The 23,651-nt window shown below is 37.4% G+C and overlaps 1 protein-coding gene across 1 annotated transcript in view; it reads right to left on the reverse strand.

Moving 5' to 3' along the window:
- Window positions 1-23,651, reverse strand: part of syt7a (synaptotagmin VIIa) — a 229,972-nt gene that overhangs the window by 17,395 nt on the left and 188,926 nt on the right. Inside the window, exon 7 of the mRNA XM_021470598.3 lies at window positions 21,138-21,251. Within this exon, the coding sequence (XP_021326273.2) occupies window positions 21,138-21,251 (114 nt within the window). The remainder of the gene's footprint in view (window positions 1-21,137; window positions 21,252-23,651) is intronic.

The following is a 23,651-nucleotide window of genomic DNA, read 5'->3' on the forward strand; positions in this document are numbered from 1 at the left end:
TGGCCATTCTCCTCTGATCTCTGGGCAATGCATTTGCACCCACAGAACTGCCGCTCACAGGATATTTTCTCTTTTTCAGGCTATTCTCTGTAAACCCTAGAGATGGTTGTGTGTGAAAATCCCAGTAGATCAGCAGTTTCTGAAATACTCAGACCAGCCCGTCTGGCACCAACAACCATCCCACATCCAAAGTCTCTTAAATCACCTTTCTTCGCCATTCTGATGCTCGGTTTGAACTTCAGCAGATCGTCTTGACCATGTCTACATGCCTAAATGCATTGAGCTGCTGCCATGTGATCGGCTGATTAGAAATCTGCGTTAACGAGCAGTTGGACAGGTGTACCTAATAAAGTGGCCGGTGAGTGTATACACTATATATATATTGCAAATAATAACAGTTAAACAAAAGTACTGATGCGGACGTCTATTAATTTACAAATCTAATAATTAAATATTGATGTTGTATTTCTAAAGATTTTGATTCATGTTCTATAAATAAAATAACTAATATTTATGTAGTTATTATTGTCTTTTTATTGATTTATTTTATTGTCTAATATTGACTTGATATTGAATTATCTGAAATATCAATCTCTAGTCTACATTAGTGTTTCTGGAATGACGTATTAAAGTCTGTTTGTGTGTGCGTAAACATCGTTAAATTATACAGCATGTTGTAAATACACCAGGTTACAGTCGTGTTGCACCAGAACTCTTGTTTTAACTACTGTATTTCTGGCTAAATACTGCAGGACAGCATGAGGAAACGCACAGCTGATGTCCACACACACGCACGCACGCACGCACAGGTGAGCAGATGTTTGATGTGGTGTGTTTGAGGAGCTGCAGGTGTGTGGGGTGTCCAGTAGGGGGCGAACAGAGTCCGAAACAGCCCACATCTGCACTGAGCTCTTCCAGCGCTCTCACCTCGAAACTGGGCTGTTGGCATGGCAACCGCGGGCTGGCGAGAGTGTGTGTCTGTGTGTGTGTGTGTGCGCGTGAGAGTGAGTGAGTGCTTCTGATGTGTGTGAGTGACTGAGTGTGTGTCTCTAATGTGTGTGTTTCTGAAGTCTGTGTGTGTGGTTTTGTGTGTGTATCTGTGTTTGTGTGTGCTTCTCGTGTGTGTGTGTGTGTATCTGTATTTGTGTGTGCTTCTCGTGTGTGTGTGTGTGTGTGTGTTTCTAAGGTGTCTGTTCTTGTATGTGTGTGTTTATTGTGTGTGTGCGTGTGTTATGTATGTGTGTGGTTCTTGTGTTACTCGTGTGTGTGTTTCTAATGTGTCTGTTCTCATGTGTGTGTGTGGTTTCTTTTTGTTTCTCGTTTGTGTGTGTGTTTCTAAAGTGTCTGTTCTCATATGTATGTGTTTCCTGTGTGTGTGTGTGTGTGTGTGTTATGTATGTGTGTGGTTCTTGTGTTACTCTTGTGTGTGTGTGTTTCTAATGTGTCTGTTCTCATGTGTGTGGGGTTTTTGTGTTTCTCGTTTGTGTGTGTGTGTGTGTGTGCGTGCGTGTGTGTGTGTGTTTCTAATGTGTCTGTTCTCATGTGTGAGTGTTTTTCGTGTGTGTGTATGTGGTTCATGTGTTTCTCAATTGTGTGTGTGGTTCTTGTGTGTGTATCTGTGTTTCTCCTGTGTGTGTGTGTGTGTGTTTACAATGTGTCTGTTCTCGTGTGTGTGTGTGTGGGTTATGTGTTACTCGTGGGTGTGTGTGTGTGTTTCTAATGTGTCTGTTCTCATGTGTGAGTGTTTCTCGTGTGTGTGTGTGTAGTTCATGTGTTTCTCATTTGTGTGTGTGGTTCTTGTGTGTGTATCTGTGTTTCTCGTTTTTGTGTGTGGTTATAATGTGTCTGTTCTTGTGTGTGTGTGTGGGTTATGTGTTACTCGTGGGTGTGTGTTTATAATGTGTCTGTTCTCGTGTGTGTGTGTGTGTGTGGTTCTTGTGTTACTTGTCTCTCTCTGTGTGTGTATGTGTGTGTCTAATGTATCTGTTCTCATGTAAGAGTGTTTCTGAAGTCTGTGTGTTTGGTTGTGTGTGTGTGTGTGTGTGTGTGTGTGTGTGTGTGTGTGTGTGAATCTAGTGTGATTGTAGTTTTTGTGTGTTTCTGGGTTTTGTGTGAATGTATGTGTTTGTTTTGTCTATGTGTGTGTGTTAGTGTGTCTCATGTGTATAATTGTGTGTGTGTGTGTGTGTGTGTGTGTGTGTATGTGTGTGTTAGGGACGGAGGGGCAGCAAACAGGAGGCCATCTAGCGCACAAACGGCAGACGAGGAAAAGGATATATGACAGGTACAGGTGAGCGCCTCGCTAACACACACACACACACACACACACACACACACACACAGACAGACACACATGAAAAACATACACACACACACACACACACACGAGCGGGCTGGAGGCGGGCCGCTTTTGGGTTCACCGTGACCTGTTATACTATCCTGCGTTTACCTGCCCAGGGACCAACGCACACACCTCGACGCATCCGGCTGGAGAGAGACGCTCTCTTCTTTATACAGAAACACACACACACACACAAACACTCACACACACACACAGCCTACTAGAGAGGATTACATAACCAACCCACTGCACAGAGCGACATGAGCGTCCGCTAGAACTCATCGCTTTACACACACACACGTGAGAAATAACAGACCTTTGCAGAGAAGCACACACACACACACACACACACACAAACACACACACACACAAGAACTACAATTACACACACTGACATAAGAAGCACACACATGCACACAGACATACAAAGATGCACACAGACACACACACACCTACACTCACACACACAAGCAGACATAAGAAACACACTCTCATCCACACACAGACACACACACGAGGATCACACACACACATAAAATGACTACAACCACACACACACAGACATAAGCACAGACACACACTACAACAGGACATAAGAAACACTCACATTAACACAACCACACAAAAATACACAAACACACAACCTACTATCACACAGACAGAAGAAACACACTCTTATTCACACAAAGAAACAAACACACACACACACACACACACACACTCAAGAATTACAATCAAACACATACAAAGCTACGCACACACACAGACACAGCAGCTTCATTAAAGTGTGATGCTCTTGGGCCACACAAATAAAAGTCATTAACTCACTCTTATGTTGTGTCAAACCCGGAAAAATAAAGGAGATATTTCACAGAATGTTCAAGCTGCTCTTCTCAAGCACTTCTTCGGATTTCCATGTGAAATATACTAATATATATCACATAGGGGAATTGAATAAGCTAAATTAGCCGTGGTGCATGTGTGTAAATGAGTGTGTATGAATGTTTTCCAAATGATGGGTTGCGGCTGGAAGGGAATCCACTGTGTAAAACATATGCTGGAATAGTTGGTGGTTCATTCCGCCTTGGCAACCCCTGATCAATACAGGGATTGAGCCGAAAAGAAAATGAATGACTAATACAAATATATAAACGGCTATGCCAAATGTATCATTATCATTATCAAATGCACTGAATCAAACAAATGTAAGGGTGCTTTCACATCTGTAGTTCGCTTCATTTGGTCCGGAGCAAGGGTAATAAATGATACATTGTTGCATTTTCTGCCGTCTTTAGGTCGTTTTCACACCACACTGCTGGCTTTGGTCCGAACCAGTTGAAACGAACCAAAATGCAGTCATCTGACTAAATCCACGTCTCTCATTGGCCAGATGTTGTTGAACATATTTCCTAAACTGCTTATTGATTGGTCAGAATTCACGTGCGGGAAAATGCCAGTGAACTCCCACAAGTAAACAAAACCGGCAGACACAAAATGTCGTTTTTACTCTGGAGGGACGACTGCGCTGACTAATTGTATCCCTGCTTTAGGCAAACTATACATTTCGAGAATGAAGCGCGGCCGCGGCTGGAAAACAGTGTTTAATGCATCGCTCGTCACTTCAGGAGGAGACGTGAATTAGTTTAGCTAAACTGCCACATGGTCATCTTGCGGAAATATTACCAACGATCCATCAGGTAGTGTTTTCCCCTCTCCCTCTCTCTCTGTTGGTAAAGCGGTCAACAAATATTTTTCCTCCATATCCCATAATGCACAGCGCATCAGCCTACGGCAGCTGGTTTAGTCCAAAAGGTGCAGTACTTTTTGCGGTTGGACCTGTTTTAGTACGGATCATATTCTCACCACAAACGAACCGCTCCAGGGTTTGTATGAAAGCATACCGAGACCACCTCTTCAAGCAGGTCTCTGTACGCTTATTTGGTCCGCTTTTGGTGCGCACTCGAGTACGATTGCTGCATTCTCACCTGCCCAAACGAACCACACCAAAAGGGGAAACGAACTCTATTGCGATTCAACCGAACTAAATAAGGCAGGTGTGAAAGCACCCTAAAACGGGTGCTTGCTTTAAACAGCTCTTGACAGTTTTAAAGTCTTCAAGGCCTCAAACTATAAGTATATCAGCTCATTTCATATGCGCATCACAACAGAGATCATCTGCACATGTGTGTCTTTAGCGTGTTGAACCCCAGAGGTGAAAGAGAGATGAAAACTCTCTAGAGAAACTGCTTCGAGTGCAAAAAGCTTTTAAGGTATAGTAAAAACGTTTAGAAATAAAATAAGAATATGCCGATCTTAAAGTTTAAACCTTCATATGAAGCCGTTCCCTTCAGCTCTGCAGAAGCAGCCCGATCTGAAGCCGTGTTGTGTGTCGGTTCAGCTCGCATAAAGCACCTCATTATATAATCATTTAAATCATATGCATTTTTATGCAAATCAATGCCCGCAACAATACCATAGTGTACCGGTATCTGCACAACACTCCATATCTACACACACCACCCACACACACACACACAGAGACTGAGAGAATGTGTATGTGTGCGTAGATTTGTTTAAGGCCATGAGTGTGTGAGTTTGAACTCTTGATGGGGCTTTTGTTGCTGGTGTTTTAATTCCTGCTGATGCTATAATCCACTGAAAAATGCACACCCACTGTGTGTGCGCCAAATGATTACTGTACAACTCATAGTGCAGTATGCATATTTATATTCATATCTAATTTTAATTGATCCCTAATCTTATTAGATTTACTGTATATTAGTTATTGGCGTGGCGTGGCTTTTTCCACTGTCACACATGACGAACATTAATAAATATAATCATCATTTAAATCTGTAAATGATTAAGCATTTCTGCATACTCGTCAATCCTCCCGTTTTTCCCGGGATTCTCCCGTGTTTTACTGTTCTTTCCCGCTATCATCTCGTAAAGGTATTTTCCCGTATTTCTCCCGTATTTTCAGTCTTTCTCTGAACAGCCGAGCCTTCCTATACGCAACCCATACCGCCGAACCACCAGGGGTCGCCCCTTGCTCTAAAACGCGAGCCTTCTGTGCTTTCGCTTTGTTTAGGAATGAAAACACTTATAAATAAATATTAAAAAGGGCGCGATTCCATTTCATTTTGATTACAAGTGCCGTCGCCCATCCTATACAATCCTCAAAACAATCATATAACTTAATGGTGCATGACTGTCAGCTGATGTGCTCCATACTGATAAACAGATCCCAAACGAATTCTGTATACGCGATTAAGATAAAGATAAAGGCTGCGTTCGAAACCACATACTTCCATACTATATAGTACGCTAAAATCAGTATGCGAGCCGAGTAGTATGTCAGAATTCATAGAATTCGAAAATCAGTATGCGAGAAGTACCCGGATGACTTACTACTTCCGGTACTACTTACTTCCACTTAAGATTCTGGAGTGTGCATCCCATGCACGCTGCGCTATCCCATAATGCCCCGCGAGAGAATTCATGAATTGAAGTGAAGCGATGCAAATGACGCAGGTAGGTCGTGTGACCATGACAAAATGGCGGATGTAGTACGTCCGAATTCCATTCATACTTTTCACATTCATACTGTATAGAGCGTACTTTTGTAACGGTCGAGTAGTACGTTTACATTCAAATGCAGTACATACTGAGTAGGAGGCGGTTTTGGACGCAGCCAATGTCTGATGTTTGGGTGCGTGTTTAAACAGACTTACACACATAATTAATAATAATAACATATAAGGATGTCGATCTTTTTCTTTTTTTTTACAAACACAACTAATTTCGACTTACATGAGCATATAAAGTCAGGAAACCAGTGGAAGGCTTTCATTATAACATTAGATGTGTGCATTTTTTAAGTGACACCTCTTATTTAATGTAATAAAAAATCGTGTTAAATGCGAGTTATACAGTGGAGAAATGGCTAATGAGGTTGATAGCTTGATTCTGTTTCATTATAATAGCTATTAATTTTAATAAGCTGAACTGTTTGCTAATGTATTTGCTGCTAATGTATATATTATTTTTCTTTTGTTAATAATAATTTTAAAACATATTGCTGACCATTTAACTGTTTATTTACAATGAAACAGCTAAAAATGAACATATTTAGTAATTTGGGGATTTATTGGGGGGGAGGGGGTTGGGATAATCCCTTATTATGGTGGGTATATCCCTTATTTTCACATCCCAATGTTGACAGGTATGTTTCTGTCTTTCATTGACCTCTTCAGTACTTCAGCATCTTCACTGGCTTCCACTTACGTCATTTAGGTGATTATAAGACTCTGATTTTAACATACAAAGCAGTGCATGGGCTAGCACCTGACTACATCTGTGACCTGGTAACTCTGGCCTCATGTATCAACACTGCATACGCCAGATTTCACGCTCATGTTTGGATTCACTAACGATGAAATGAATGTGGGAATGTGCGTTGGTCAACGCCAACTTCATGTCTGGCGTATGTTCAATTCTTGTGTGTGTCTGTTTTATTTCCATTTGGCGACTGCTAGAGGCAGTTGTGTTAAATTGCACACTACAAAGTATAGCTGCGTCCCAAATGGCACACTATACGCTATGCACTATGTACTTATGGACTTACACACTCAACAGGATAGTATATGTATGTAGTGTTGTCCCAAGTGGCACACTAATGTTTTTTTACTAAGCGGAAATTCAAACCGTTTCCCTGATGACGTTTGACGGTTGCCAAATCAGTGAAATAAATATCAAATAATACCTGCCATGAGAATAACCGCGTTCACCATCGGGAGGCGCTATAATCACTCTCGTAGGAGAATTTTGCTTTCACCATCCAAAATAGTTAAAGTTATCCAACATGTGCGGTCGATAGCTCCGCCCCTACGTAGGCAAACCTGCGGTTGTTGAGTGCGTGAAGTGTCCATCATTACACACTTCACTTTACCGGCTGAATGAGTGCATCATCCGGGTAATTAAAGTGCACTTATTATTTGTAGAGTATTCAATGTGAACACACTACTTACACTATTTATACTATAAAATGGCAAAGATTAGTGCATAAGTATGCGATTTGGGATGCAGCTTATCTTTGAGTCGTGCAATGGCAGCTGTATGGGACTGGATCATCCGCATGTCTAGCAGGTATATAAGGTTTCCATACCATACAGTTGACCAGCCAAACATTAAAGCCCAATTTGCAGCAGTCACCAGTTTTCCCAATGTAATCGGAGCGATCGACTGCACACACATTGCTATAAAGGCGCCATCTGAAGACCAATATGTATACGTGAACCAGAAACATTTTCATTCAATAAATGTGCAAGTAATATGTGCTGCTCAAATGCGCTTAACATACACACACTTATTGATGATTCCTACTTGTCTTCCTCGTGATGAAGAGTAGGCAAAATCTGATATGTAGTGTTGGAAAAATAAAGAATGAGTTAATCAGATGCTGGATTCCAACCGGGTTCATGATCGAACGTGTCAAAACATGTTGCCATGCGCTTTACGAGCTACGCCACTCACGCTGCGCTCTTTAGTCATGTTGTCTCTGTCAATCAAACGGTGATGGGCAGGAATTACTCAACTAGCTCATTCCACAAGGTGTGCTATTTGCACTTAGCCTAAATAGACACTACAAAATTGTACACCTTTACATCGGACCATTTCTGTTTTTAATTCGCTCACAGTCCGATGTTCAGACCCCACTGCGTTAACAGCATCAACTAAACTCTCCCACTCAATTTTTTTTTCTTTTGTATTAATTCCGGAGGACAAACTTGCAAATAACACAGTTTTTCTCCGGTCTACCTCTGAAAGGAGCACCAACAATTCACATTCTGTTCAAAGTTTCTCTTTTTGCCTGCTTTTGCCATTACTTTTTCATTTGGTTTTGCAAAAGTAGAGTCATTAGCATATTCATATGGGGGAGGAGGCAGGGAGGGATTTTGCACTGGTGCAAGTGCGCTCAGTTTCACATTAATTTGTGTCAGGGGCGTTGCTAGGGTTAAAAGAGATAAGAGGCTTAGCCCCAAAGCCACGCTGTAAACTAAAGACTACGGGTAGTCTTGCTTTTTCGTACAGTGCGCCTAAGCTATGGAATGGCCTACCCATCAGCATCAGGAATGCAGCTTCTCTGTTTTAAGAAACTTCTCAAGACTCAGCTTTTTACTGTTGCTTATAACTTAGATTGATTATTTTTGTTAATTTAATCATCTAATTGTATTGAATCGTTCATATTTTATTGTTTTATTGTGCTGTTTTTTACTGTTTTTATCATTCTGCTTTGTTACTGTTTGCCTTGTAGCGCTTTAAGTCTGAGAAAAGTGCACTATATATAAAATTTATTATTATTATTATTATTATTATTATTATAAATACTACTGTGTTCAAAACATTTCATCAAAGTTGTCCAAAAACTATTCAACTACACCCAATTCTAACCATTTTGAAAAACGTTCGTGGTCCACTTTAAATGTTGACTACTATGTACTGTGACATTTAAAGGCTTAACTAGGCAAGTTATTGTATAACGATGGTTTGTTCTTTAGACCACTGAAAACAAATATAGCTTAAGGGGGCTAATAATATTGACCTTAAAATGATTTTAAAAAATTAGGAACTGCGTTTATTCTAGTCAAAATAAAACAAATAAGACTTTCTCCAGAAGAAAAAATATTATAGGAAATACTGTGAAAAAATCCTTGCTCTGTTAAACATCATTTGGGAAATATTTGAAAGAAAAAAAAATTCACGGGAGGGCAAATAATTCTGACTTCAACTGTATTAGACAGTACACTAGTATTCACTCAGGACGGTGTAAATGTCATTAGTGTTTACAGTCGAGCAGCACACACTGCTGTCTTCATTCAGACTCAGAGAGTGTTTAAAGTGTGTTTCTCCTCAGTGTGTGAGCTTTGAACCCTGCTCCGTCCAAATGCCATGATCACAGTGGGGGCTTCAGTCTCCGTCCAGTGAAAAGCTGCCACACGCCTGAACCAACAGCAAAATGGCAGAGAAAAGCTGTGTGTTTTTGCACGTGCGACGATCTGTGTGTGTGTGTGTGTGTGTGTGTGTGTGTGTGTGTGTGTCGCAGCATCAGTGAATGTCTTTTAAAAACTGCTAACTAAAGAAATACTTAACATTTATAATGTTTCAAAAAATGAATTAAATACTTAAGAAATTAAATAATAATATAAAAACTAATAAAATACTGATGATTTATAATGTCGCAATCTAATAAAATACTAACGACGATTTATAATGTCGCAAACTAATGAAATACTGACGATTTATAATGTCGCAAACTAATAAAATACTAATGACGATTTATAATGTCGCAAACTAATGACATATTGATTATGTATAATGTTGCAAACTAATAAAATACTAATGACAATTTATAATGTCGCAAACTAATAAAATACTAATGATGATTTATAATGTCGCAATCTAATAAAATACTAACGACGATTTATAATGTCGCAAACTAATGAAATACTGACGATTTATAATGTCGCAAACTAATAAAATACTAATGACGATTTATAATGTCGCAAACTAATGACATATTGATTATGTATAATGTTGCAAACTAATAAAATACTAATGACAATTTATAATGTCGCAAACTAATAAAATACTAATGATGATTTATAATGTCGCAAACTAATGAAATACTGATGATTTATAATGTAGCAAACTAATAAAATACTAATGACGATTTATAATGTCGCAAACTAATAAAATACTAATGATGATTTATAATGTCGCAAACTAATGAAATACTGATGATTTATAATGTGGCAAACTAATGAAATACTAATGATGATTTATAATGTCGCAAACTAATGAAATACTGATGATTTATAATGTAGCAAACTAATAAAATACTAATGACGATTTATAATGTCGCAAACTAATAAAATACTAATGATGATTTATAATGTCGCAAACTAATGAAATACTGATGATTTATAATGTAGCAAACTAATAAAATACTAATGATGATTTATAATGTCGCAATCTAATAAAATACTAACGACGATTTATAATGTCGCAAACTAATGAAATACTGACGATTTATAATGTCGCAAACTAATAAAATACTAATGACGATTTATAATGTCGCAAACTAATGACATATTGATTATGTATAATGTTGCAAACTAATAAAATACTAATGACAATTTATAATGTCGCAAACTAATAAAATACTAATGATGATTTATAATGTCGCAAACTAATGAAATACTGATGATTTATAATGTAGCAAACTAATAAAATACTAATGATGATTTATAATGTCGCAAACTAATAAAATACTAATGATGATTTATAATGTCGCAAACTAATGAAATACTGATGATTTATAATGTAGCAAACTAATAAAATACTAATGACGATTTATAATGTGGCAAACTAATAAAATACTAATGATGATTTATAATGTTCCAAACTAATGAAATACTGATGATTTATAATGTCGAAAACTAATAAAATACTAATGATGATTTATAATGTAGCAAACTAATAAAATACTAATGACGATTTATAATGTGGCAAACTAATAAAATACTAATGATGATTTATAATGTTCCAAACTAATGAAATACTGATAATTTATAATGTCGAAAACTAATAAAATACTTATGATGATTTATAATGTCGCAAACTAATAAAATACTGATGATTTATAATGTCGCAAACTAATGAAATACTGACGATTTTTAATGTGGCAAACTAATAAAATAATAATGATGATGTATAATGTCGCAAACTGAAATACTGACGATTTATAATGTCGCAAACTAATAAAATACTAATGATGATTTATAATGTCGCAAACGAATAAAATACTAATGATGATTTATAATGTAGCAAACTAATAAAATACTAATGACGATTTATAATGTCGCAAACTAATAAAATACTAATGATGATTTATAATGTTCCAAACTAATGAAATACTGATAATTTATAATGTCGAAAACTAATAAAATACTAATGATGATTTATAATGTTCCAAACTAATGAAATACTGATAATTTATAATGTCGAAAACTAATAAAATACTTATGATGATTTATAATGTCGCAAACTAATAAAATACTGATGATTTATAATGTCGCAAACTAATGAAATACTGACGATTTTTAATGTGGCAAACTAATGAAATACTAATGACAATTTATAATGTCGCAAACTAATAAAATAATAATGATGATTTATAATGTCGCAAACTGAAATACTGACGATTTATAATGTCGCAAACTAATAAAATACTAATGATGATTTATAATGACGCAAACGAATAAATCACTAATGATGATTTATGATGTCACAAACTGAAATACTGACGATTTATAATGTCGCAAACTAATAAAATACTAATGATGATTTATAATGTCGCAAACTAATAAAATACTAATGATGATGTATAATGTCGCAAACTAGTTGAATAATGATAATATATAATGTTATAATTTTGAATCTATTTTAAATTTAAATCGCAGTACCTAGTTTAACCACTAGAGGCATTCCTACATACTGCACCTTTAAGACGGTTTGGTCAGGATTGACAACTGATTTACAAATTAAATTATAAGCAGTGAAAAGTCACCACAAATAAGATTATTTTGATGACATCATTGGAAAAAAATGTAAAGGACTGCCCTCCAAGTACATTCTTTTTTAATCAAATCAATTTGACATTGCTGTAATAATGTCTCGTTGCAGTTGTTTTGATCTTGGAGTGAATTCTGAGCGGGGCATCATAATGTTCACTCACATCTTCATTACATGCCGTCAGTGTTCAGTAGCTGTAATCTGCCTCACGCTGATTCAAGCCCTTCATACACACTGATAACACTTCAAAGACTGTGTGTGTGTGTGCGCTTCTGATGTTGGCGCGTGTGTGCATGCATATTAATGAGCCTGTGTGTGTATATTGTGTGTGTGTGTACATGCATTTGTATATGTGTGTGGTTGAGCATGCACTTGGGTAAGTGTGTGTTAGTGTGCATGCTTGTCTTTGTGTTCTTGTGATTGTGTGCCTGTGTGTGTTCATGTGATTGTGTGCTCGTGTGTGTGCTTGTGCATGTGTACAAATTTGTGCATGTGTGTTTGCATGCTTTCGCACGTATTTGGTTGTGTATGTGTGTTTGTGCATGTCTGTACACTTGTGCGTGTGTGTTTGCACAAGTTTGTGTGTGTTTGTGCATGTGTGTGTGCTTGTGCATGTGTTTGTGTGTGCAAATTCGTGGGATGTGTGTTTGCATGCTTTTGCATGTGTTTATTTGTGCATGTGTGTTTGTGTGCAATCACGTGTGTTTGTTTGTGTATTTGCATGTGTGTTTGTGCATGTGTGAATGCTTGTTTGTGTGTTTTTGTGCATGTGTGTTTGTTTGTGTATTTGCATGTCTGTTTGTGCATGTGTGTATGCTTGTTCGTGTGTTTTTGTGCATGTGTGTTTGTTTGTGTATTTGCATGTGTGTTTGTGCATGTGTGAATGCTTGTTTGTGTGTTTTTGTGCATGTGTGTTTGTTTGTGTATTTGCATGTGTGTTTGTGCATGTGTGTATGCTTGTTCATGTGTTTTTGTGCATGTGTGTTTGCATGCTTGTCAATGTGCACAAGTTTGTGTGTGTTTGTGCATGTGTGTATGCATGTGCGTGTGTTTTTGTGCTATTACATGTATGTTTGCACAGGTGTGTATGCTTGTGCGTGTGTGTTTGTGCATGTGTGTTGGTGTGCTATTACATTTGTGTTTGCGCATGTGTGTATGCTTGTGCGTGTGTGTTTGTGCATGTGTGTTTGTGTGCTATTACATATGTTTGCGCATGTGTGTTTGTGCATGTGTGTAGGTGTGTTATTACATGTGTGTTTCTGTATGTGTGTATGCTTGTGCGTGTGTGTTTGTGCATGTGTGTTGGTGTGCTATTACATGTGTGTTTCTGTATGTGTGTATGCTTGTGCGTGTGTGTTTGTGCATGTGTGTTGGTGTGCTATTACATGTGTGTTTCTGTATGTGTGTATGCTTGTGTGTGTGTGTGTGTTTGTGCATGTGTGTTGGTGTGTTATTACATGTGTGTTTCTGTATGTGTGTATGCTTGTGTGTGTGTTGGTGTGTTATTACATGTGTGTTTCTGTATGTGTGTATGCTTGTGTGTGTGTTGGTGTGTTATTACATGTGTGTTTCTGTATGTGTGTATGCTTGTGCGTGTGTGTTTGTGCATGTGTGTTGGTGTGCTATTACATGTGTGTTTCTGTATGTGTGTATGCTTGTGTGTGTGTGTGTGTTTGTGCATGTGTGTTGGTGTGTTATTACATGTGTGTTTCTGATTGTGTGTATGCTTGTGTGTGTGTTGGTGTGTTATTACATGTGTGTTTCTGATTGTGTGTATGCTTGTGTGTGTGTGTTGGTGTGTTATTACATGTGTGTTTCTGATTGTGTGTATGCTTGTGTGTGTGTGTTTGTGCATGTGTGTTGGTGTGTTATTACATGTGTGTTTCTGTATGTGTGTATGCTTGCGTGTGTGTGTGTTTGTGCATGTGTGTTGGTGTGCTATAACATGTGTGTTTCTGTATGTGTGTATGCTTGTGTGTGTGTGTTTGTGCATGTGTGTTGGTGTGCTATTACATGTGTGTTTCTGTATGTGTGTATGCTTGCGTGTGTGTGTGTTTGTGCATGTGTGTTGGTGTGCTATTACATGTGTGTTTCTGTATGTGTGTATGCTTGTGCATGTGTGTTTGTGCATGTGTGGTTGTGTGTTATTAAATGTGTGTTTATACGCTCGTGAATATGCACAAGTTTGTGTGTATGCTTGTGCTTCTGAATGTTGAGTGTTTGTGTGTGTGTGTGTGTTTGTCTGTGCTTTTGCATGCGTTTGTGTGTTTGAGCATGTTTGTGTGCGCACAAGTGTGTTCGTGTGTGTGCATGTTTGTGTGTTCATTTGTGCGTGTGTTTATGTCCATGAGTGTTTTTGTGCTTGTACAGTATATGCGTGTGTGTGTGTGTGTGCATTTTTTAATGCATTACTGTGTGCGCATGTGTATGTGTGTGTGTGTGAGTCTGTACACACACGTTATCTCCATCTCTGAGATGGTTTGCAATATTGGCGTTATATCTTGAGGAGCGCAGCTCAGTTGTGTCGCTCCTCTTGTGTGATTCTCATTCAGTGGGGGATTGTGGGTAATCACGAGGCCCAAGCGGTGAACGGGTCAGGAGATTGTGCCAACAGCTCGCAGGCTTGGCCATTCAGACTCTGCGTCTTCTGCTTATTAGCCGCCAGCTCCTCCTGCCTGAGTTAATTGCATTTGTGTGAGTGTGTGTGTGTTTGGTGGGCCACAGTTTCACTCCAGCCCTCATTAACCACAGAAAAAGAGAGAAAAGCGAGGAGAGAAACCTTCCGGAACATCAGAGAAACAGTGAAGGAGTCAAGAGGAGCTTGAGGAAAGATCAGCAGACGCCGCTGAGATCCACAGAACACACTGTCAAGAGTTTTACACTGCGAGACAGCGGCCCACTACAATTCAAATCTAGTTATTCAATCTATATGGAAAATAACTACAGTTTTTAGCACAGCGCTTCGCAACCCTGTTCCTGGAGACACACCAAGAGTACATATTTTGGGTGTCTCCCTTATCTGACCCATTCACGTCGGGTTTTGGAGTCTCGCCTGATGTGCTCAGTCGATTCAGTTGTGTTTGATTCGGTTGGAAATGTGTACTGTTGCTGTGCCTTCAGGAACAGTGTTGGGAAACACTGATTTAGGGTATAAGTGCTAAAGTTGAATGTACAAAATGCTAAATCAGATACTTGATTGAAAGAATTGATCATTACATACACAATGATACTGTTCATTCATTCCTTTTCTTTTCGGCTTATTCCCTTTATTCATCAGGGGTCGCCACAGCAGAATGAACCACCAGCTTATCCAGCATCTGTTTTACAAAGTGGATGCCCTTCCAACAGCAACCCAACACCGGGAAACATACACACTCATTCACGCTCATACACTACGGCAAATTCAGCTTATTCAATTCACCTACACTGCATGTCTTTAAAGTGTTGGGGAAACCGGAGAACCTGGAGAAAACGCAGGGAGAACATGCAAACTCCACACAGAAATGCAAACGGACCCAGTCGGGGCATGATACATGATACATGCATGATATACATACTACTAGTGAAAAGTTTGGTGTCGGGGGTTTTTTCTTTAAGAAAATGATTCTGTTCATCAAGGCGGCATTTATTAAAAAAAAAAAAAAAAAAGAGTTAAATTTATAAATACTTATTTAATAAATATTTTTTGTTACTTTTTGTATGTAGTTCCAAATGAAATTATTACTCCAGTCATTATTGCTTTTATAACTATTACCAATAATAATAATATTAATAATAATTAATATTATAGTGATTTCAGAAGGATCATGTGACCCTGAAGCTAAAAATAAATTATTAAATTAAATTAAACTACTTTCACAAATTGTACAAAACATTTTACCATATGTGCTGTATTTTGATGAAATATATGCAGCATTGGTGAGCAGGAGAAGCTTATTTTAAAACGTTTGAAAATCCTACTGACCGCAATCTTTTGACTTTTGACCGGTAGTGTGTGTGTGTTTGTGTATATATATGTATATATATATATATATATATATATATATATATATATATATATATATATATATATATATATATATATATATATATATACATACAGTTGAAGTCAGAAATAATAGCCCACTTCGAATTTTTTTCACTTTTTAAAATATTTTTAAATGATGTTTAACAGAGCAAGGAAATGTTCACAGTATGTCTGATAATGTTTTATCTTCTGGAGAAAGTCTTATTTGTTTTATTTTGGCTAGAATAAAAAGAGTTTTTGAATTTTTTAAAAGCCATTTTAAGGTCAATATTATTAGCCCCTTTAAGCTATATTTTTTCTTGATAATCTGCAGAACAAACCATCGATATACAATAACTACCCTAATCACCCTAACCTGCCTGGTTACCCTAATTAACCTAGTGAAGCCTTTAAAAGTCACTTTAAGCTGTATAGAAGTGTCTTGAAAAATATCTAGCCAAATATTATTTACTGTCATCATGGCAAAGATAAAATAAATCAGTTATTAGAAATGAGTTATTAAAACTATTATGTTTAGAAATGTGTAAAAGAAAATCTTCTCTCCGCTAAACAGAAACTGGGAAAAAAAATTAACAGGGGGTACGATTGGGGGCTAATTATTCTGACTTCAACGTATAAAGCATATAGGTGATGAAAGTAACTAGGCATTCAACAATTTATAATAAAAAATTATAAATAATAATTTATAATAAACTCCTAATTTATAATACTGCACTTCGTGGCAGATTCCTGTACTATTGATATCGGAAATATGAGTTTTATAGCCATTAAATATAAATCATATACATTTATGCACATAAACTTTTAAAAATATGTCATAGTTAAAAAATATAATTTTTTCACAATTTACAACTGCTAAATTTATATTTAAATTTCTAAAATATTTGGTTTAGTAAAGTTTCTTTGTTGTTAAAAACCGACACTACTTGACTTGACCAGAGGAGGCGCCAGCAGCACAGAAACTACAGGTGTGTTTATTCCCACTGTTTGAAGAGCCATCGACTGTGTGTGTGCGTTTCCGATAAGTGTGTGAGTGTGTGTGTGTGTGTGTCTCAGGAGACTCAGGCCACTTGACTCATGCGTCTGTAAATGAATCTGGCACAACACTAAACCACACACACACACAGACAGACCGAACATCACACAGACCCTCACGGCTGCTGCGTCTCAAATTCATCTGATCAGTCATCAAACACACTTCTGCCATTATCCACAGCAGAACACATTCACCACCATGGAGGATCTCCCTCCAGTTATCCAGAGAACAACAAGCTAATTAATCAGTGTCTATATCAGGAATCAATCTATAGAATAAGCACACACACACACACACACACACACACACACACACACACACACACACACACACACACACACACACACACTGAGATTGTGTTCAATATATTGCACCCCTCCTGCTGTCTTCATACTGTATAAATAATGCAGACCTGAATAGTAATAATAATAAAAAATAGTCCTAAATAAATAAATAATAATGGGGTGGCACGGTGTCTTAGTGGTTAGCTCTGTCGTCTCACAGCAAGAAAGTCGCTGGTTCGAGTCCCAGCGGGGTCAGTTGGCATTTCTGTGTAGAGTTTGCATGTTCTCCCCATGTTAATGTGGTTTTCCTCTGGGTACTGGGTGCTATAGGTTAATTGAATAAACTAAATGTATGAGTGTGAATGTATGTTTGCCAGTACTGGGTTGCAGCAGGAAGGGCATCCGCTGTGCAGGATGATTCTAAGGGCCAATAAATTCAGGGGACCCCAGAGACATTATCAAGGGCCCACGCAAACACACATCTCCCACCCCCCCGCTCTTCACTTTCATCCACGATCACCTACCAACCCCCCCAAACCACCGCTCTACACTTTCATACGCGATAACTTGTCAGAGGGCCCATATCTGACTATGTAAAACTTACGCTGGAATAGGTGGCGACCCCTGATGAATAGAGGGACTAAGCCAAAGGAAAATAAATGAATGAATGAATGAATGAATATCAATACATAATGCTAAATATTCACTATAAAGCCTTAAAGATGTTCAACTAGAAAGCAGAGATACAAGATCTGACGCTCAAATCAGAAAATAAAACAACAACAACAACAAACCCAGATAAAGATGCCAATAAAACAAAACCAAACAAAGCATCTCACAGCTGATTGGCTGAGATCTGGCCTGTCTCATTAGCATGATTAATGAGCTCATTTCTTATTAACGACATACAGCCGAACAACCAAACGAGACTCCTACCTAGACTGCATTCATCAAGAACATGACATCCTTTATAAGAAAAACTGTGACAAGCTGATGGAAGAAATATATAGCAAATATACAGTTCAAGTTTGAATTATTAGCCCCCCTTTGATTTTTTATTTTATTTTTTTTTTTATATTTCCCATATTATATTTAACAGAGCAAGGAAATTTGCACAGTATGTCTGATAATATTTTTTTCTTCTGGAGAAAGTCTTATTTGTTTTATTTCAGCTAGAATAAAAGCAGTTTTTAATTTTTGTAACACTATTTTAAGGTCAAAATTTGTAGCCCCTTTAAGCTGTATTCATTTTTAGATTGTCTATAGAATAAACCATCGTTATACAATGACTTGCCTAATTACCCTAACCTGCCTATTTAACCTAATTACCCTAGTTAAGCCTTTAAATGTCACTTTAAGCTGTATAGAAGTGTCTTGAAAAATATCTAGTCAAATATTATTTACTGTCATCATGGCAAAGATAAAATAAATCAGTTATTAGAGATGAGTTATTAAAACCATTATGTTTAGAAATGTGTAAACAGAAATAAACAGGGGGGTCTAATAATTCAGGGGGCTAATAATTCTGCCTTCAACTCTGTTATTAAATATATGATATGCAAATAGATGATTGCTTATTAAAAATGATAAACTTAAAACAGGATTTTTTTTCCACAAAACTTGCTTGTACTGTGTATTCTTAATTTTGTGCTAACATGCTACTTAGCTTTAAAATATGCTAATTTTAACTAAATAAATGTTGTATTTTACACTTTGTAAATATTTAATTTTATTTTAAAAATGTATTTTATTGGGTAATTGATTTCATTTTTTGCTTTTTTTAATATGTAATCAATAATTGAATTGAATGAATTTTATTATTAATTATTATTTTTCATAATATTATTACATTTTTTAATAATATTTATTATACATTTTTTATATTACTATTATCATTGACAATGTCTCATGAATCATCATAGTGAATAATAGTAATAATAATAAATGGTGTAACTAATGTTTTTGTATAATTAGAATAGAAGATGAGAACGTGCTAACAATACACTATATAAAAAATATTAGAAAGCCCATAGTGTTCTACTGTCATAGAAACAGCTACAAATCTACTATTTAATTTAGATTATTAGCATCTAAATAGCATCATTTAGCATTTATATTGAAAAGTTCCATTATAATAGTTACTTACTACTTACAACAACTTAATCTAAATCTGTGCGTCTTACATCTTAAAATTTACATTATGCTAAAATCAAAACTGGCTGTAATCAATTACGACTTGGTTCTTCTGTTGTGTGGTTTTCCCCCCACGCAAAGTTGCCTTCTATAAAGTGCACTACAAAAGAGTTTTATGAGTTTTTGGCTAACCACTGTGGCAGCCATTAGCATTACGTCTCAATAGCATTTTTGGCAAATGAATTCCACTACAAAACTAGCTGTTGTTGGGATTATCGCAATTTAGCTATGTGCTAACATCAAACTGTAAGCAAATAAAACCGCACTCTTCCACATTACTTTGTATGAGTACTTACTAGATAAACAGACAACAATTTAACCCAAATCTGTGTGTCAAGGCTTCATGCTACTACAAAACTTTCTGTTCTTATGATAATTGCTATTTAGCAACATGCTAACATCAAATGTAAAGTAGTCAAATGACAACTGCACCACATTTTCACATCATATTGTATTAATACTCGACACAACAACTGACCCCAAACCTGTGCGTCATGACTTCATGCTACTACAAAGTTAGCTGTTCTTATGATTATTGTATTTAGCAACATGCTAACATAAAACCTTTAGCAATCAAACTGCACCTCTTTTTCATATAATTTTATATGAATACTTACTAGATAAACCCACTGACAACAATTTAACCCAAATCTGTGTTTTATTTCCCTATTCAGAGTCACACATCTCAAAATTAGCATTATGCTAAAATCAAAACAGGCTGTATGTAATTACTACTTGGTTCTTCTAGTGGTTTTCCCGCCACGGAAAAATGTCTCCTATGAAGTCCACTACAAAAGCGTCACTTATGAGTTTTTGGCTGACCGCTTTGGCAGCTGTTAGCATGACGTCTCACTAGCATTTTTGGAAAATTAATTCATGCTATTACAAAACTAGCTATTGTTATGATTATCATAATTTAGCTACTTGCTAACATCAAACTGTTTGTAATCAAATTTGAACCGCACTATTGTTTCCACATTATTCAGTATGAATACTTGATAAACTGACAACAACTGAACCCAAGTCTGTGGGTCATGACTTCATGCTACCACAAAATTAGCTGTTCTTATGATTATTTTATTTAGCAACATGCTAACATCAAACCTTTAGCAATTAAATTAACTTTTTCAAATCACATTTTCACATAATTTGATATGAATTCTAACTAGATAAACCAGTTTAACCCAAATCTGTGTTTTATTTCCCTATTCAGAGTCACACATCTTAAAATTAGCATTATGCTAAAATCAAAACTGGCTGTAATCAATTACGACTTGGTTCTTCTGGTGGTTTTCCCACCAAGCAATGTTGCCTCCTATGAAGTGCACTACAAAAGAGTCACTTATGAGTTTTTGGCTGACCACATTGGCAGGCGTTAGCATGACGTCTCGCTAGCATTTTTGGAGCAGATCTTGAGAGAAACCAGTCTCTCATTACGGCTTCAAAGAGAAAGCGAGTGTCTGTATCTGCTGCCCCAGAGCCTGTGGCCAAAGTTGGACATTACCCACAATGCCGTGCTCTCTGGCGGACGCTCAAACGCTAGCGGTGGGTTGGTCAAACGTGTAATCCAGCTCTTGAACACACACAAGCATTCACATGCACACACACACTGACAGGTACCTCTTTTCAGGGGTTTCTTGACTGGCTGGTACTTCCTGTAGGTCTGGCAGATTGGCAAAGTCGTCCTGCTCGGCCAATCCGATCGCAAGAGACAGAACCACCATTTTTCCTTCCCTTCACCAGGAAAAGCGACACAAAACAATCATAGAAAGAGAGAGAAGTGAAGTGCAGAGAGGAAGAGTCGAGAGGGAAACAGAAGGAGAAGTAAATGTTAGTAGACAGCAGGATTTATTAGGGTTTGAGTTGAGTTGTGGATATCAGCCCCCTTCCTCAGAGCACAAATACTGCACACGTTCTGTTTTATAAATGCTAGCTATTTTTTATCTTATTACATGGTTGTCAGGAACACTCGCTTCTGATTGGTCAGTCGCAACATTCCAAGGTTTGTTATTCTCAGATAACAACCACTGAATAACACAAAATCATACAGGAACTTCAAATTACTTACATCCACATTCATGTTTTTGCCTGTTTGGCGCCATCTTGTGTCTGAATAATGTGCAGGTTAGTGTATACTCCATCAGCTGTTTTCATTTCTGTCAGCTTTGTGTTTTTGCCTGTTTGGCGCCATCTTGTGTCTGAATAATGTGCAGGTTAGTGTATACTCCATCAGCTGTTTTCATTTCTGTCAGCTGTGTTTTTGCCTGTTTGGCGCCATCTTGTGTATGAATAATATGCAGGTTAGTGTATACTCCATCAGCTGTTTTAGTTTCTGTCAGCTTTGTGTTTTTGACTGTTTGGTGCCATCTTGTATCTGAATAATGCGCAGGTTAGTGTATACTCCATCAGCTGGTTCGGCTTAGAATAATGTTTTGTGTCTAACTTTTTATGTTTTGATGCAGGTAGCCATGTGAAAAGTGTCTGTGATGTCACCCAAATGTTTCTGAACACTGCAAATGAAGCTACAAGTGGGCAGGGCCAACCATCGCCATTACGTATGACATATATAAACCGAGTTTAGGGGCTAAAATTCTGGAATTGCAATATCTGGCTTTTAATTATGCAGACTTAATATAAATGAAACAGATGTTATTAAAAAAAGTTCACTCCCCTCACAGTTGTCACGAACGGGTAATATTAGCTATATACACCAAAATAGTTTTGTTGTACCAGGCCGTAAACACCTTTTTTTTACTGCTGTAAACTTGCCCATTTTAACATTAAAGTCAGCAGAAATGTGCTCTATTTTGGAGCCTGTCCTAGCGGGAATTTGACGAATTGCCGTTTCAGTTACTTCCATATTGGTTTCACGAGGAAGAGCGGGATGTTACAGATTGAATAAAGTACATCCAGGATAATTGTTTTACAAAATAGAGCCCTTGAATCTTATACAACAGTGCTTCTGCTAATAATTATTCTGCCATAGAAACCTCCTGGATGTACTTTATCCCTTACTTGAAGTCAGCGTGAACTGAAAGTTGCTGTACACCTTTACTTTAGTATGATTACATATTTCTAACTGAAAGTAAATGAGTAGGGGGCGGGGCTTCATTTTTTAAGTTCCTCCTCTCATTTTTTCTCAAGCAGAAAACTAATGGTTTGAGGGGCGTGGCTAATAATTTGTCATCCAATCAGTCAAACTGACATCATCAGAGAGAAATTATGTCATTCCTGAGTAGATTTTCATTAAAGATGACCAAAATAATTTTCACATTAGGACTAATAATGTGGGCTAGCATTATAAACATTGTAAATTTAGATTTCATCCAGGCTTCGACAGCAGTTTAAAGGTGGTTTTTGGCTATTTCTCAGTAGCTGCCAATTTTATGACATCATAGTTTTAAAAAATGCTGAAATGTTCTTTAAAATATTTAAGAAAACAACTTTATTCATCAGGAGTTGCCACTGTGAAATGAACAGCCAACTTATCCAGCATATGTTTAACACAGCGGATGCCCAGCTGCAACCCAGTACTAGGAAACACCCATACACTCTTGCATTCAAACACATACACTATGGCCAATTTAGCTTATTCAATTCCCCCAGCGCATGTGTTTGGACTGTGGAGGAAACCGGAGCACCCGAAGGAAACCCACGCCAACACTTAGAGAACATGCAAACTCCACACAGAAATGCCAACTGACCCTGCCGGGACTCAAACCTTGCTGTGAGGTGACAGTGCAAACTATTTGAAAAAGCATTTTAAACTTCAAACACAAATTCTCCAGTCATTCCTGTAGCGATTAAAGCCGTAAACAGGCCTGTAAACACTCACACACACATTCTCCGGCACACAAGCATTGATTTGCTGTCGTCTTCACTCAACACACTGTCTGTGCGCACCTGTCTCTCTCTCTCTTTCGTGTTCGATGCTGTTTTCATCCTCCTCTCTTTCTCTCTTCAGGCTTAATTGAGGGCCGTTAGAGAGATCTGGACTAATTGTTTCTATTTGAGAGTGCACCGTGTGTGTGTGTGTGTGTGTGTGTGTGTGTGTGTGAGGTGTCAGTTTCTGGGTCACCGCTCACCCTCTGTCTCCTCTCCTCTTCCTTACATTCTTCATTTCTGGCTCTCTTT

Source organism: Danio rerio, chromosome 25 (assembly GCF_049306965.1).
Source record: "Danio rerio strain Tuebingen ecotype United States chromosome 25, GRCz12tu, whole genome shotgun sequence".
Classification (NCBI taxonomy): Eukaryota; Metazoa; Chordata; class Actinopteri; order Cypriniformes; family Danionidae; genus Danio; species Danio rerio.